Source organism: Canis lupus, chromosome 6, assembly GCF_048164855.1.
Source record: "Canis lupus baileyi chromosome 6, mCanLup2.hap1, whole genome shotgun sequence".
Classification (NCBI taxonomy): Eukaryota; Metazoa; Chordata; class Mammalia; order Carnivora; family Canidae; genus Canis; species Canis lupus.
In genome coordinates, this window is record NC_132843.1 from 28072309 (window position 1) to 28085828 (window position 13520).

General features: G+C 40.3%; 2 protein-coding genes across 25 annotated transcripts in view; one reads left to right on the top strand and one right to left on the bottom strand.

The window, feature by feature from the left end:
• TPGS2 (tubulin polyglutamylase complex subunit 2) overlaps positions 1-1659 on the bottom strand; it is a 66978-nt gene extending 65319 nt beyond the window's left edge. For 3 of the 7 annotated variants that reach the window (XR_012032482.1, XM_072829405.1, XM_072829404.1), the window contains exon 1: positions 1294-1659. Coding sequence is in view for 2 of the 7 variants with exons in the window: in XM_072829405.1 (XP_072685506.1) it covers positions 1294-1471 (178 nt within the window). In the remaining 5 variants the exon portion in view is untranslated. Of the gene's footprint in view, positions 1-655; positions 805-889; positions 1014-1145; positions 1268-1293 lie in introns of those variants that run through there. The other 4 variants (XM_072829408.1, XM_072829406.1, XM_072829407.1 and 1 more) reach the window with 4 other exon arrangements.
• Positions 845-13520, top strand: part of KIAA1328 (KIAA1328 ortholog) — a 366532-nt gene continuing 353856 nt past the window's right edge. For 2 of the 18 annotated variants that reach the window (XM_072829340.1, XM_072829345.1), the window contains exons 1-3: positions 1862-2088; positions 8828-8964; positions 9687-9826. In XM_072829340.1, coding sequence (XP_072685441.1) covers positions 8913-8964; positions 9687-9826 — 192 coding nt within the window. In that variant the 5' untranslated portion in view covers positions 1862-2088; positions 8828-8912. The other 16 variants (XM_072829335.1, XM_072829334.1, XM_072829341.1 and 13 more) reach the window with 16 other exon arrangements.

Consider the following 13520-nt stretch of genomic DNA (forward strand, 5'->3'; position numbering starts at 1 on the left):
ATTTATTGTAGACACTGGGGAATACCAGCAAGAACAAGACAAGGCTCCTAAATTCATGGACTTCTATTACAGAAGAGACAAGTAAATTAAGAAAGCAACCCAACAAGCAATTCCAAGTAGTGATCAACCCATAATGACTATTAAATAAATAAATAAATAAACGATAAGGGAAGACAATGACGGAGAAAGGCATTATTAGAAGTACATTCGGGGAATGCTTCTCTGAGATACTGATATTGAATGAAGTGAGGGAAAGAGAACTGCAGATGGGGAGGGGGGAGGGTCTAGTAAAGGCCTTGAAGCAGGAACAGGCTTGCTAAGTTTACGGTACAAGGAGGCCACTGTGGCCAAAAAAAACAGAGTAAAAAATAAAGTCAGAAAGACCGAGGAGGGCAGATCATAACGACTGTGGGTCACGGTACAGAATCTAGATTTTATTATACATGTGATAAGCAGGCATCGAAGCGTGCCACGCAGCCTACTTAGGCTACTGTTTTCTTCTTTGGTCATCTAACTTCAATTCGTCTTTCAAAATCTAGCCTCAGCTCCCGCAGGACGTATTCCCACACTCCCTGGCTCCGCAGAGGAGGTGAGTCCCCTCCTCCTGTGTGTTATTTCAAAGCCCTGACAGAGGCCTGGCGGCCGCCTTTCACACCTCCGGGGGTACCGAGGCTGTGGAGTTTCCTCACGGAACCCTTTCGGTCCCCCTCGCCATCTTCGCAGCAGCGAAGTGTAACACAGCGGCGGGTCCTGGATAAAGGTCCAGGAAGGGAAAAACCAACCGATTCCGCGGCGCACGCCTGGACTCCCTCCGACCGCGCGTGGGGATCGTCACCTGGCACCTGCGCTGCGAGGCTGCGCGCGGCGTTCCCCGCTCTCCGCTACCTACCGGAGGAAGAAGGCTCGCGTCTCAAGGATACTCCCCTGGCCAAGAATGCCTCTCGGGAAACCCAACGTGCCCACTGCCAGGTGCCTGCTGTCTCCCCCTTTGGCGCGCCTCAGCTCGTCCTTTCCGAGCCCCGGGGGGGTGGGCGGGCCTGGGCTGGAGGTGGTGGTCGTGGGGGGGGGGGGCGGGGGGAACCTTCGGCCTTCCCGGCCCTGCGTCCGAGCACTCCCTGCAGACGCTCCCGGGCCCAGTCACGCACCCGGCTCCGCTCTCCTCCTTCACAACGGAAGTCACAGCAGCGATGCCCACTGGCGCACAGGGGCGCAGGGTCCACGTCGCCGCTCCCGGCTTCAGGCGTACATCCCCGCATCCCGCAGTCGCTTCCCACGGCCCCCCGCTCCACTCACCGAGGATGCGGGTGATCCCCAGGGTCAGCTTCTCCAGGTGCGGCTTGCTGCAGCCCGGGGGCGGCGTCTCCTCCATGGCTCGCGTCCCCGCTTGGCGCGCGGCGAGTGCGGGTGCGGGGACCCCGCGGGAGAGCCGGGCGGGCGGGACGGCGCTACGCCGCCCCAGAGGCTCGGACATCAAGTCCAAGGCATGCCGGGAGTTGTAGTCCTCGGCGCCCGAGAGCGCGGCGGGGCGGAGATGGGAGGCCCGGGGTGCTCTGGGAGGAGTAGTTCCGCGGCAGCCTCGTTCTCCCTGTCCCCGCGGTCGCTCCACACCAAGCCGCCGAGACACAGCGACTCCTCCACACGGACCCTGCCGCCGCGCCTGGGCCGGCCGCGCAAGCGGGGGCGGGCCTCTGCGCCGTGCGGCCAATGGGGACTGGGCCTGCAGGCCGGGGCGGGGCGGCCCCGGCGCTACGCCCGGAGTGGCGGTTGTTTCAAGATGGCGGACGTGGCGGGCCCCTCCCGCCTGGGCGCGGCGGCGTTCTGGAGCCGGGACTGTATCCTTTGCCCGCCTGGCAGGGGGCGCCGGCGCCCTCCTCGGTGCGGCGAGCGGCGAGCGGCCGCCTGGGACTCTGCGCGGAGGGGAGAGGCTCGATGCTGTCCCCGGGGGCGGGGCCGGCCTTTCCGGCCGCCGAGGGGGTGCCGGGCTCTCCGCTGGCCGGGGTGTTAGGGAGCAGAGAGCCTGACTGTGTCTCCAGGCTGGAGCTCTAGGTGTGGGGGCTGAGCGCCGAGGCTTCCCGGCCCTCCTCGGCGGTGAGCTTTGAAAAGATGGCCTAGAGTCGTGGCCCGGCCGTGGGGGGCGGGGGCGGGGGAGGGGGGAGGGCCCCTCTGACCGCGGTGACCTCGGGCCGGCCGAGCCTCTGCGGAGGAGAGACCTTGGCTTAGGACTGTCCTTGGTCTGCGTTGTTGGGAGCAAGTCAGGAAGGGCCTTGTCCGACTTTGTAGGCCTGTCAGCGATGTGGTTTTTGGTCCTGGCGTTTTTCGGAGAGGTGTGGGGCTGAATGTGGTGCGGTGATGCTGGTTACGGAATACAAAAGCGTCGCAAATCATTGCTCCTGGGAGGAGTGTTGATTTTACGTGTGGATCGTGAGTCACCGCTGGCAGGATTGGAGTTCTTGGGTTGTTTTGAGGGTGTGTGTGTGTGTGTGTGTGTGGAGAGGCTGTTGGGGTGGTGTACCCGGTTCAAGACCTGGGATGAGGTGTGTGACAGAACTCGTTCGTTCTCTGGTTTAGGTAGACTGGCCCAGCCTGATGGTTGGGTCTTGGCCAGTTACCTCACTTAGAAAGGTGTGACCTGAGAGGACAGCCCCTGTATTGGGTGCCTGCAGAGAGGCAAATCTCTGTGTCTGTTTGCTGGGATCCATGATAGCAGTGTTTGAGGCATGGCTGTTAACTTGGGCAGAATCGTCCTCTGCACTTTCTACTTAGCTCCCGGTGAAACTTACAAAATTGTGTTATCAATAGTTTTCCTTATTGAGTGACAATACTAGGATGGCAGTGTCATGTGGAGGGAGGGACATTTTTTGCAATCCTTGCTGCTCAATGTTTAGGGTTAGGCCCTTTCTAAACATAATTACCATTTGTCTCTGGTAGGTGGGTGACAATCAAGTAAAATGTACCAGCGCACCGTGCACGTTAATTTTTTTTTTTCTCCTTACTTATCAGGAAGGACACAGAGAAAATGTACATTGGGAACTGGGCTGAATCAGGAAGTCAGGAAACTGGGAGGAGTCTTCTCAGGAAACACTGTGCTTGCAATGGTAGAATTTTGTGATGGTGGAGATATTTGAAGGTTATCAGCTTCAAATAAAGTGCTTTTTTAGTGTAACCATTTTCATAGCCACCTATGTGGTTTTGGTTATCATTCCTTACCTTTATCAATGACCAATGGAATTGTTCTGATAGGTATAAATGGTGTTGGGGGGGCAGTGTATGGCTGTGGTACTGATTAAGTTGGTAGGTAAATGAACTGAGCACTGTGCTCTTGGTCAAAGCAGCACTGTATGCTCACTTATCATATACTTATCTTCCTCCTTATTTCACATAGAAGTCCTGCATCCTCTCCTTTTTTCTTACATTCTCTCTAACTTTGAAAATTAATGTGAAATACTCATCTTTCCATAGAAAGTGAGGAGTTGAAATTATATGGGCAAAATGGTAGTTATTACATTGATAGAAATCCTGATGTGTGAAGTGACTTGCAAGGTTACTAGTATTACCTAGATCCCTCACCTATTCTGAAAAATGACCAATTGCCATCCAGCCTCAGATATGTCAGTAGGACACAAAAGCAATTGTCCAATGTAAATTTACTACTGAATCTTTGCTAAAAAGCATAAGGATAGTTATGACTCATTTGGTTTAATCATGTGTCTTTGGATCTTCATCTCTTTTTCTGTTATATGGACAAATTCCTAGATCACCCCTTAGCCTTTGTATAGAACTTTCAATAGGGAAAGACCAAAAAGTATGTGTGTATAATCAGATATACCTCTCACAGTAATTGAAAGACAGGTATTCAGTGCTTTGCCTAAACAATTAGAAAAACGTGATTGAGATATTTTCCAGTCCTAGATGTTTCTGTCATGTGAGGACAGATCATCTGTGACTGAACATCATCTTTTTTACTGTTGTCCTTATGAGTTATGCATCTCCTGCACAGTATGATTCAGCAGTGCTGTTTTGCACAAGGTATGTTTTTATACCTTATGTATAAACAATGAATATGCCATGTTGTCATTTTATGGGTTAAATCTGCAAGTAAAATAAGCCCCTTCAGCCAAGAACTGCTTTCCTCCTTTATTATAGCTCCCGGTAATATCAAAAGAAATTAGTATTTCTGCAGTATCTATATTTGATTGGGTAAATGCACTCCAGTGTATTATCATTAACAGTATTTTTAACTTGATATCAACAAATATGAATTGTAAAGCACTTGGTCAAAACATTGAATTAGCTATAATCCATGTCATTGGATATTCAATTCAAAATAGAATCTTTATGTTGATGTTAAAATAATACACTAGTCAGGAATGTCACTGGGATCAGTAATTACATATATATGTGTTGCTGGTAAATAATCAAAACTCAAAAGGTTAGGGGTGCCTGGGTGGTTCAATCAGTTAAGCATCTGCCTTCTGCTCAGGTCATAATCTCAGGGTCCTAGGATGGAACCCCCAGTCCTGCTCTCTCCATGCTCAGTGGGGAGTCTGCTTCTTGTTCTTGCCCTCTGCCCACCCCCTCACTCGTGTGTGCACACACGTGTGCCCTCTTGCTTCCTGTCAAAATCTTTAAAAAAAAAAAAAAAAAAAACCTCAGAAGGTTAGAGTGTGCAGTACCAAGTTTATGTTCTTCAGCTTTTGGTGGTCTGGGATAGATATGCTGCTGCCTATTACCTCTACCTTGAGTTTCTAATTACTGCTTTAATTCTGGGGATTCGGAGTTTGGTACCAGCATTAAGGATGCTTTATAATTTTCTGTACTTGTCTTCTAAAGAACTTACAAAGATCCCAAAGTAGAACCGAGGTGGCACATAGAACCCAATGAGAGGTCCAGTATACATTTGGTATATATTGTGTCTCTTTGCCTTTCCCATAAAATAGGCTTGTATATATTTTGGACTTTGTATTTGAAGAAAGTAAATATTTGGGTTCTTCAGATGAGATGAGGATAGATTACAAATGATTAGAAAGGATAGGTTGGATGGAGGCAATTTCAAATATTTTTAGGCTTATTTTTTAAGCCCTTGTTAAGGTCAATTTATTTAGCATTTTTATATTTGAAAAGATACCTAGCATGGATGTAGCTAATGGATCTTGCCCTCATATTTTGAAATTTTCCTTTACCCTTCAAGGGACTTCTGGCTGGTCTAAGAATTAAAATGACGTGAGACATTAGGAGGAGAAAAATCAAACTTAATTAGGTACATATGGGGAATCCACATATATCTGAGAGATTCCAAAGACAAGCAAAGTTAGGTATGCTTGTCATTCCTAACTGAGAAGGGAGTAGGGGTCTGGGACTTTGAAGGAAAAGAAAGCAATTCACAGGAATTGTTTGATTAAAAAAAAAAGAAGTTAAAGTTTTCTGGGCTATATAGAAACAATGGGACATAGAGAGGAATTTTAACAGAATTTGCTAAATTCATCCCTGTCTACCACCCCTTACTTATACTGTATACTGTAGTTATTTACGGTGATATCTCCCTTCTGGGAGCAGGTCCTCTATCTAAATTCTTTTAGGCCATTTGTGGGAAGGTGAAAGTTTCTTCTTGAGTCTTTTGGGCCTCGATTGTTTTCAACTCAAAATAACCCACATTTCAAAGTGACACATCTTGGGGTGATGGGTTCTGAGCCTCAACAAGATAAAGAGAGACAACACCAAAGAGTTGTTGGACAGTGCCTCATAGAAATAAATATCACTTTCATTCTTCCATAGATGATTTACTATAAGCTGGGCATTTTTTGACAATAGGTGGTAAGGAACACTGAACAAAACCAGAGTGGGGGTGGGAAACAGAGGAAAATCCTCATCCATTTGGTGCTTACATTTTTGTAAGATAAAATGAAGCCACAAATAAGTAAAATATGTCGTACATCCAATGAATATCAGTGATATGAAGAAAAAGCAGAAAAAAGGTAGCTGTCATGGGGGTCTTTGAGTCTGATTTTATGCCAATACCATGCTGTTTTGATTACTATAGCTTTGTAATATAGTTTGACATTTCAAACTATATTGCATTTCAAAGCGTGATGTCTCTGATTCTTTTTTCTCAAGATTGCTTTGGCTGTTTGGGGCCTTTTGTGGTTCCATACAAATATTAGGATTTTCTATCTATTTTTGTAAAAAATTGCATTGGAATTTTGGTAGATGTTACACTGACTCTGTAGATTACTTTGAGCAGTACAGACATTTTAACAATATTAATTATTTCAAGTTATAAGCATGGAATATCTTTCTATTTGTGACTTCAGTTTCTTTTATCAATATCTTACAGTTTTCAATGTATAGGTCTTTCATCTCGTTGGTTAAGTTTATTCTTAGGTATTCTTTTTTGATGCAGTGATAAATGGGATTTTCTTAATTTCTTTTTTGTTATTCATGTACAGAAACACAACAGATTTTTGTATATTGATTTTGTATCCTGAAGCTTTGCTGAATTCATTTATTCTAATGGTTTCTAGGTAGAGTCTTTAGGATTTTCTATATGTAATATTATGTAATCTGCAAATAAAGCTTATGAAAGGTCTCTACAGTTTGTTTTTCCTAAATAAGAAGCAAAGTTACTAGCTCAAGAGTAAGGATGTGGGAAGTTGTATCAGGTTTGAGAGGAGAAAGTATTGAGTGCTTGATGAGCTTTTTGGGGCACCTGGGTGGTACAGTTGGTTAAGCATCTGACTCTTGGTTTCAGCTCAGGTTGTGTTCTCAGGGTCTTGAGATTGAGCCCCACATAGGGCTCTGCGCTCAGTGTGAAGCCTGCTTGGAGTGTCTCTCTCTGCCCTAACCCCTACCCCTCAAATAAATAAATCTTTAAAAAAATAAAATTCTTGATGAGCTTCCAAATCAAGGTGCAGCTGAGTTGGGTCCTCAGCGGCTGCTCTGTTTCAGCTGTGAGCAGTCAAGTCTTCTTTGTGAATATTGTAGGGAAGTGTAGTGTATTTCCCAGAATTCAACTAAGTTGGCCTTTCCTTAGGTCAACTTTGGAGAATATTCTGTAAATTCATCACTAATGTATCTTCTAATTGAAGACACTGCCAAATGGAGCTTGTGTTGAATCAGCATGAGTTTTTTTCCCTTGGGTACCTTTTCCCATGTGTATATCTCCAACAGCAAATAATTAAATATTAATTGAGCACCTGTGTCTGGTAGTCCCAAGGGATATTCAAAGAAAATGACTTGGTGTTTGCTGTTGAAGAGCCTGCCCAATTTCATTTTATAAAGCTTTTTTTTAGATTGGGTGCCAGCGAATTTATAAATTCTCTCTCTGCTCTAATGTTACCTACTATCACTTTCCTTGGACTAGTGGGGTCTAATTTTTGTTTCTTGTCTTATGTGCCCCATAAAATTATCTAAGCTCCATGCCTAATGTCTGAGGAAATTTAAAGTTTAGGGATACTAGTTAATTAGCCAAAATCTTGAATCTGTGATAGTATGTGTGTTGCTGCACAGAACTATTAGAAATCATCTGGCAGCTCAGACAGTAGCACCATCTTTGTATTCCTTAAATTCTTATAGGGATTCTAGGCATTTATAATCAGCACTCCTTGAAAAAATTCTATAGCTGGAGTTGGTCCTGAACTGAAATATATTGACTTTTTGAATATGTTATTAAATCTACTGTTTTATAAGGAAGTTTTAAATAATTAATTTGTCTAGAAATCTTGGAAAAGAAAGCATTTTATAAAGGAACAGAAAACTGGAATTTTCTAAGTCATTTGGAAAAAAAATGTTTAGACACTCCCTAAAGGTCTAATAGAAGGTTATTAAATTGGGGACATATCTGGATTTAGAATTCTTTTTTTTTTAAGAAAAATATTTATTCATTCATTCATTCATTCATTTATTTGAAAGCAAGAGCCAGAGAGAGAGCATGAGGGGAAGGGAGGGGCTGGGGCAGAGGCAGAAGCAGAAGCAGACTCTCCATTAAGCAAGGAGGCCAATGTGGGGCTGGATCCCAGGACCCTGGGTTCATGACTTGAGCCAAAGGCAGATGCTTAACCAATTGAGCCACCCAGGTGCCCCAATTTATTAGATAGACTTGTGAACAAAATTTTGCTTCTGAAAAGAAAGCTTTTTTATTATATTGGTTCTTCTTCTATAGCAGTAGTATGATCTTAGCCTTTCTAAATTTCTTTTGAAATTCAAAATAGTTCTTTTTGTCTTAAATTTCTTCCACCTTCGGGGCACCTGAGTGCCTCAATCTGTTAATTGTTGGATTCTTGATTTTGGCTCAAATCCTAATCTCAGGGTTGTGAGATCAAACCACACTTTGGGCTCCACGCTGGTCATGGAGCATGCTTAAGATTCTCCCTACCCGCCCCCCCCCCCAAAAGTTAAATTTCTTTCATTTGTTAAATAGTAGGGTTTCTTGGGACATTTCACAAATGCATTGCAGAAGAATAAAACCTTTGTGTTTGCATGATTGACTTGCCTTCAAACAGTGTTCTTCAAAGCCAAAGCTCATTTTGAAATTATTTATTCATACCTAAAATAACTTGTTGGTTCTCCAATAGTAAACAAACTCGAGCATTTAAATCCTTGTCTATGAAAGGAAAGGAAATGAAAGGAACTTAACAGAATTTGTAGGGTAGGGTATCTCACTTGTGATAAGCATGGATAAAAATTTTATGGAATAAGGGCTTCCAAAAATTTTACAAAATATATCATTGTGAATATGTAAAGATGAACTTTAAAAGATTATTAATTTTGCTACATTTATTTCACGTGTATTCCTTTCTAGTTTTGTTTTTAAAAGTTTGTTATACATTCCCAGGTCGAAAGAAATTAGGAATTATAACAGAAGTACAGAATAGAGGCAGCGTTTGGATATTGGATGATCTTTTCTAGTATTTTCCTTCATGTCCTTCTTCATAGTTTCTGATGAAGAACAATCAATAGTTTATGTTCCAGGTATGATTTTCAGTATAAATTTGGTAAGCTTCCTCTGCCTCTTAAGTGTCAGGAGAAAATAAAACAGTAGGACCACTTTGCAGGTATAATTAGATGCAGAACAAACCATTGGAAACTAATTAAAAAAAAAAAATGTCGTTACACCTTACTGAGGTTTGCCTTATTTTAGGGGCTGGTCAGGCAAGTGAGCTTTTGATGAATTATAGAATATTCATCTCTTAAAAAGCAAGAGTTCTTATTTTTTGTATTATGAATAATAGCCTAAATTTGTATTTCAAAGAAAAATGTGGAAACTTCTTGATATAAGGTTTATGTGATAGACTCTTTAAAGCTTACTGGTTATTACTAAATGAATAGTAAAACTGAGCCATTGAAGGTACCCTAATTAAATTAAAAATCAGATTTTTAATTTCCTTTACATTAAGGTATGTATTGTATGTTGTAATTTATTGCTTTAATGTGACTAATAAATTTTCACATCACCTTTTAAAAATATTTCAATTGAATCTTAAATGTATTCCAAACATAAACTTCTCATGATTCATTATTTACTAAGAGGTTTAAAATGAAGTTTATAAAGTAAGTTTTCCCCATCAGATCGCATATAGAAGGATGTCAGGAAAAAAAAAAAAAAAAAAGAAGGATGTCAGGGAAGAGCTTCATGGGGTGAGTTTAAGAGAATGAAGTATAATTTTGATATTTTGTTTGATGTAAATCCTTAGGAATTTCTACAGAAGAAAGTACGAAATCAAGACACAAGTTAAGTCCAAAAGCTGATGTTAAACTTAAGACTTCCAGGGTTACTGCTGCTTCAGTCTCCATGGAGTCTTTAAAAGGTGCAGGAGATTCAGTAGATGACCAGGTCAGTAATTTCCCTTTTTTTTTTTTTTTTTTTTTTTTTGCCATTATTCTCCAATCTTTATAAATGCTGACTAATAAGTGATTTGTCTGTGCTGACAAGTTACCCATAGGTAAGGGTAGAAGAAAGAATGTTAAATAATCTACAAGCAATCTTAAAAGGTACAGAGGATTCTAGGATACTTGAGGTTTTGTTCTAAAATGTCTAGGCTTGCCTTAAGCCTTAGTTAAAAAAAATTATTTTCTTAGTATGTCTCAAAAGACCTACATCCTGATCTATGTGAAGTTAGTAAATCAAATTGACAACCATTTTTTCTTTTATTAAGTGTGCTTTATGATTTTTGTTCTTGTGAATTTGTTAGATGATGATGGATAAACCTTTATATATAAGAAAGAAACTTTGTTAAAATTTCTCTGCATTACTATTATTATTATTTCCTTCACTTTAAAAGTATCATAAAGACTCTTTATAGCCCAGTCATTGATTTCCTCTTCTTATTTGCCTTTGTATTAGTATCTGTGCATTCCTTTGCTACATGTGCTTTATCTGATAGGTTTGTTTTACTTTACTTTTTGTTAAGGTTAAATCAGGGTTTGACAATCTATGACCTATAGGCCCAATTTGCTGGCTGCCTGTTTTGTGAATAAAATTTTATTGGAACACAGTCACGCTTATTCTTTTAATAATATTGCTGCTTTTGTATTCTAATGGTAGAGTTGCTACCATAGTGCTATTGGCCCACAAAGCCAAAATATTTACTATTGAACCCCTTTCTAGAAAATGCTTTTCAATCCCTGGTTCATGTTCTTGATGACATTTCCAATATTTAGTTTGTTAGTGATTATTATGTTTAGTAGTTTATGGGATTTAACTGTGATTTGCCCAAAAGGCCTAGTTTGTTACTTGTATCCCCATTGTACCCACCTTATACTGGGATATGAATAGTAGTTGAATTTGCAAGATCTTATCAAAATTGAAAATGTTTTCTCATAAAAGGTGTATTTTATATTGAACAATAGCCTTCTTTTGGATTAAGTCCATCATATTTTTTATGAATCTGTTGGCTTGTTAACTATAATTCTTTGTTGGGCTATTTCACTAACTTTGGGAATTATAATATATATCTTTAACTTAACACAGCCTATTTTAAGTTATTTTCCACTTTGCCTATAATTTTGAGGACCTTTCAACAGTCTGTCTTTTTATTTTTTATTTATTTTATTTTATTTTATTTTTTTTTAAATATTTTATTTATTTACTCATGAGAGACACAGAGAGAGAGACACAGAGACACAGGCAGAGAAAGAAGCAGGCTCCGTGCAGGGAGCCCGATGCGAGACTCGATCCCCAGACTCCAGGATCACGCCCTGGGCCAAAGGCAGGCGCCAAACCGCTGAGCCACCCAGGGATCCCCGTCTGTGTCTTTTTAAAAAAATATTTTATTTATTAATTCATGAGAGATAGACAGGGACGTAGGCAGAGAGAAAAGCAGGCTCCATGTGGAGAGCCTGATGCAGGCTCCATCCCAGGACCCCAGGATAATGACCTGAGCCAAAGGCAGATGCTCAACCACTGAGCCACCCCGGTGCCCCTAATAGTCTGTGTCTTGACTTTTGTGATATTGTCATATATTTTACTTCTATAAGTAAACCCCAATACATTGTTGTTACTTTTGCTTTAATAGTAACTCCTTTTTCCCCCCAAATTTACCTGTAATTGACATATCATAAAATTTACCATCTTAAAATGTACAATTCATTATTTTTTTTATGTATTCACAGAATTGTGGATCCATCACCACAGTGTAATTCCAGAATATTCTCATCACCCCAGAAAGTAACTCCATATGCATTAGCAGTCACTTCCCATTTTCTATTCATCTTGGCTCCTAGCAACCACTAATTTACTTCAGTCTTTTTTTTTTCTTTTTTGTTTTTTACTTCAGTCTTTATAGATTGGTCTATTCTGGACATTTCATGTAAATGGAATCCTATAATATGTGGCCTTTTGTGGCTGTCTTCTTTCATTTAACATAATGATTTCAAAGTTATTTATGTTGTACCCTGTATTATTACTTCATTACTTTTTATGGCTGAGTGTATATTTATCTGTTCACCAGTTGAAGGACTTTTGGGTTGTTAGGTTTTTTTGGCTATATGAATAATGGTGCTATGAACATTCACATACAAGTTTTTGTGTGGATATATATTTTCAATTCTCCTGGTTGTGCCTAGAAGTAAAATTGCTGGGTCATATAGTAATTCTGTTTAACCTTCTGATGAACTGCCAAAATGGCCATTCCAGTTTATATATTATCAGCAATATATGAATGAGGATTCCAGTTTCTCCACATTTTCACCAACACTTTAGAGCTATCTTTTTTATTATAGCCATCTTAGAGAGTATGAAGTGGGGTATCTCATTGTGGTTTTGATTTGTATTTTCCTAATACTTATAATAATCATTTTTTTCATGTGCTTCTTGGCCATTTATATATAATGTTCTTTAGAGCTATGTCCATTCAGATCCTTATCAATTGGTTGTCTTTTTACGGAAGTTAAGAGTTCTTTATACATTCCATTGTCAAATCCTTTATAAGATATATGATCTGCAAATAGTTTCTCCTGTTCTGTGCATTGTCTTTCAGTTTCTTATTGGTGTCCTTTGAAGCATGAAAGTTTTAATTTCGAGGTCCAGTTTATCAATTTTTTTTCAGTTGTTGTCTGTGCTTTGCTGTCATATCTAAAAACTCATTGCCTAATCCGAGTTCTGAAACATTTACACCAATATTTTCTTCTATGAGTTTTATAGTTTTAGGTATTACATTTAGTCTTTGATACATCTTGATTTAATTTTTGTATGTAGCTCAATTTGTTCTGTTGCATTTGGATATCCACTTGTCCCAGCATCATTTGTTAAGGTTATTCTTTTCCCTTTGATTGCTCTGGCACCCTTGTTGAAAATCCCTTAACCATATAAATGTGTTTATTTGTAGACTCTCAATTCTATTCCATTGATTAACATTTCTATTTTTATGCCAATACCAAGCTAATTATTGTTTGGGATTATGTTTTGAAATCAGGAAATGATTTCCTGATTGTCCTCCACTTTGGTTTTCTTTTTTTCTTTTCCTTTTTTTTTTTTTTTTTTAATTTTATTTATTTATTCAGGAGAGACAGAGAGAGAAAGAGAGGCAGAGACACAGGCAGAGGGAGAAGCAGGCTCCAAGCAGGGAGCCCGATGTGGGACTTGATACTGAGACTTGATCCTGGGACTCCAGGATCATGCTCTGGGCCGGAAGGCAGGCACTAAACTGCTGAGCCACCCAGGGATCCCCAACTTTGGTTTTCCTTTTAAAGATTTTGGCTATTCTACATCCTTTCAATTTCCTTAGAGATTGTAGAATCACCTTAGCGATTTCTTCTCAAAAGTCAGACTGAATTTTGATAGCAATTGCAGCAAATATTTAGATAAATTTGGAGAGTACTCTACATAGTACCAATTTTTCCAGTCCTTGAATATGGTGTATGAGATAGCTTTTCATTTATGTATTCTTCTATAATTTCTTTCAGCAGTGTTTTATAGTTTTAAGTGTACATATCTTGTGTTCTTTTTGTTCAGTTTATTTCTAAAGATTTCTAAATATTTATATTTTTGATGCCATTATTAATGGAATTGTTTTCTTTATCTTTGGGTT